Below are 3,217 nucleotides of genomic sequence, written 5' to 3'. Positions count from 1 at the left end.
TCTCTACTAAAAAATACAAAAAACTAGCCGGGCGAGGTGGCGGGCGCCTGTAGTCCCAGCTACTCGGGAGGCTGAGGAAGGAGAATGGCATAAACCCAGGAGGCGGAGCTTGCAGTGAGCTGAGATGCAGCCACTGCACTCCAGCCTGGGCAACAGAGCGAGACTCTGTCTCAAAAAAAATAAAAAGAAAAAAATAAAAAGAAAGAGCCAGGCATCTTGGTGCACACCTACAGTCCCAGCTACTCGGGAGGCTGAGATGGGAGGATGACTTGAGTCCAGGAGTTTGAGGCTACAGTGAGCTATGATTATGCCACTGTGCTCCAACCTGGGCGACAGAGAGAGATCCTGTTTCTAAAAAATTTAAAAAATTTTTAAATAAACTTTATATATCTGAAAAAGGAAAAGCATGTACAAATAAAGTCATAGATTTTTACATGATGGGATATATGCCTGTGCTAATACAACTCCAAAATTATAATGGAATTAATAAGAATGATTAAATCCAGAAGTATATATTTTATACATATTATTTTGTATTGTCTGCTTTATATGACTCAATCTAAAATAAAGTAAAATATAAAGAGGTAAAAAAAGGTACCTTTCGTAGATGGTTTTTAATGTCATTTGATCTGGAATACCTTCAGTCTCTTCCAAATATAATATGAGCCATGAAGTCCGGTATGGCCACTGCTCAGTGAGGTTGATCCAGCTAGCAAGCCTGTCCCAGTTGAAACTAATCTGATTGGCTCTCAGTAATCGCCCTTTTAAAAAAATACAAAAACATTTTAAAATTAACAGACGTGTAATAGTATGTTAAGTAAAACAGGTAGTATATTCTCACATATTTTAAATTTCTAAAATTTGCCATTTAATTTATACTACAAATTCAAATCTAGTACTGCCACGGCTTCATTTTAGAAGAGCTGCACTAAGTAAAGCTTTTAGGGCTTAAACACAATTTCAATTCTAAAGCAATTTTTGGTTGTTTGATTTGCCACTGGTGAGATACACTTCTTCGACCACATACATGCAAGCAAACATCTTTCAGAATTGTGTTACACAGTTCACCACCACCCACAATCATTGAGCAGAACATCCATTTACCCACAATGGACCCCAGTCCTCTAAAGTGCCATCTGCTGAGATCCTACTGATGGACTATAAACAGATCCAAATATGCCAGTCCATTCTCGTTGTATTACGGATGAATGGGCAATCCCACGCGCTTTCATTTTCACATACTAAAGGTCATCTATGTAAGTAACCTACCGACTGAGTTGTAATGTTTCCAATATTTATTATTTATGTATTTTAAAACAACCTTGTCTATTGCTGGGATTTTCTGAGGACTCTAATTCGCTGTTCTACCACTAGGCATCTGTACAGGTAGACTGTCGCAATCCTCAAACTTTCAGAACGGAGGCCTTGTTTCATTGCATCATGTTTCACCGTGATTTGGTAGGAATTCTGAGCTGCTGATACTGTTGTTAAATTTTCAAACACTGTCAATTTTACTTCATCATTATCAATTTTGTTTGTATGTAGACTAAGATACCTACTTGTTTTAGTTCCAATATGAGTTATTTCTTTCCCTACTACTAATAGACATATAGATATAGACATAGATATATAGATAGATACAGCTATATAGATATATAGCTATATAAGCCCCAATCTAATTCTTCCTATATCACCAGGCCCTCACTCCCTCAGCAAATCTGCTCATACACAGAATTTATATTTTCATGGCTGGATTCCTTTTCCCTGGAAGGTAAGATGTGAGCATTTGATGGAGATACGGCTATGTTGGAGATACACACACAGTGCTGTGTGAAAAGAGAAAAAGAGCACCAAATCCAGAAGCGGCAGTTAAGGGAAGGTTTCCTTAAGAATATAACCACTAAAAAGAAAAAGACACACACACAAAAAAGAACATAACCAACCACTAGAACTAAGCTATGAAGAATGAACCCAAGTTAAGTCTGGTGGGAAGGCACGGGCTGGCAGGGAAGGGAAGCAGAGTGAGGACATTCAGACAAAAGGAAGAGCAAATGCACCACGCATGCACGCAAAGTCATGAAGGAACTGGTAGACAGAGAGAACTGGAAAACTATTTTAAAAGTATGAGTGAATAGGCCAGGCGCGGAGGCTCACACCTATAATCCCAGCACTTTTGGAGGCAGAGGTGGGAGGATCATTTGAGGTCAGGAGTTCAAGAACAGCCTGGCCAATATGGTGAAATCCTGCCTCTACTGAAAATACAAAAATTAGCCAAGCATGGTGGCAGGTGGCTGTAGTCCCAGCTACTCGAGAGGCTGACGCAGAAGAATCACTTGAACCTGGGACGTGGAGGTTACAGTGAGCCAAGATCACACCACCACACTCCAGCCTGGCGGACAGAGCGAGACTATCTCAAAAAAAAAAAAAAAAAAAAAAGTATGAGTGAATAAAAATAAATATTCTATCCTAAGAATCTATCTAGCCTATAATGAGTGACTAAAATTAAATATTCTATCCTAAGAATATATCTAGCCTATAATTAGCTAAAAAATAAAGCAATATCAAAAGAAAATTTTGAACAACGAATATGTCTAAGATAATTTTTTAATCTTATCTTCCAAAACAATCCAACAAAACAAGTTTGAAATAAAGTACATTTGATAAAGCACAATTTTTAATTAGGAAACCACTCAACTAAACACTTACCAATATTTATCTGCTAAAACCTCGAATTCTTTCCTGGTATTAATCTCTCTATTGCATGACCTTCCTAATAGCAACAACTATTTGCATGGTGTTCAGCGGGTAACATACACTTTTGCATACATGAGAATTGGGGATTCAAGAGGCTAAGTAACATGCCCAGGACTCAAACCCAAGTCTTTTGCCTTCAAATTCTATCCTTTCCAATAAAATCTATTTCCCTACACACTTCCAACTAATGTTACCCAACGAAATGGAAAACATCACCAAAAAAGAGATCAAAATTTCATTAAAATACACAGATTTAAATCTGTGTATTATTTTTCAACACAGTACTTTTAAGCAATGAAACTGATGGCATTAGCGGCTTTTATAAAACGAAAATTTTACTTAGAAATTTTTCGGCCGGGCGCGGTGACTCAAGCCTGTAATCCCAGCACTTTGGGAGGCCGAGACGGGCGGATCACGAGGTCAGGAGATCGAGACCATCCTGGCTAATCCGGTGAAACCCCGT

At 38.3% G+C, this 3,217-nt stretch overlaps 1 protein-coding gene across 3 annotated transcripts in view; it reads right to left on the bottom strand.

The window, feature by feature from the left end:
• KIDINS220 (kinase D-interacting substrate, 220kDa) overlaps positions 1-3,217 on the bottom strand; it is a 109,382-nt gene that overhangs the window by 41,630 nt on the left and 64,535 nt on the right. For all 3 annotated transcript variants that reach the window (XM_011965328.1, XM_011965329.1, XM_011965330.1), the window contains one exon: positions 599-761. In XM_011965328.1, the coding sequence (XP_011820718.1) occupies positions 599-761 (163 nt within the window). The remainder of the gene's footprint in view (positions 1-598; positions 762-3,217) is intronic.

The sequence above is a fragment of the Mandrillus leucophaeus genome, unplaced genomic scaffold (assembly GCF_000951045.1).
Source record: "Mandrillus leucophaeus isolate KB7577 unplaced genomic scaffold, Mleu.le_1.0 Scaffold72, whole genome shotgun sequence".
NCBI classification, from domain to species: domain Eukaryota; kingdom Metazoa; phylum Chordata; class Mammalia; order Primates; family Cercopithecidae; genus Mandrillus; species Mandrillus leucophaeus.
The sequence above is the reverse complement of the archived record's forward strand: the minus strand, read 5'-3'. Positions and strand labels throughout refer to the sequence as shown.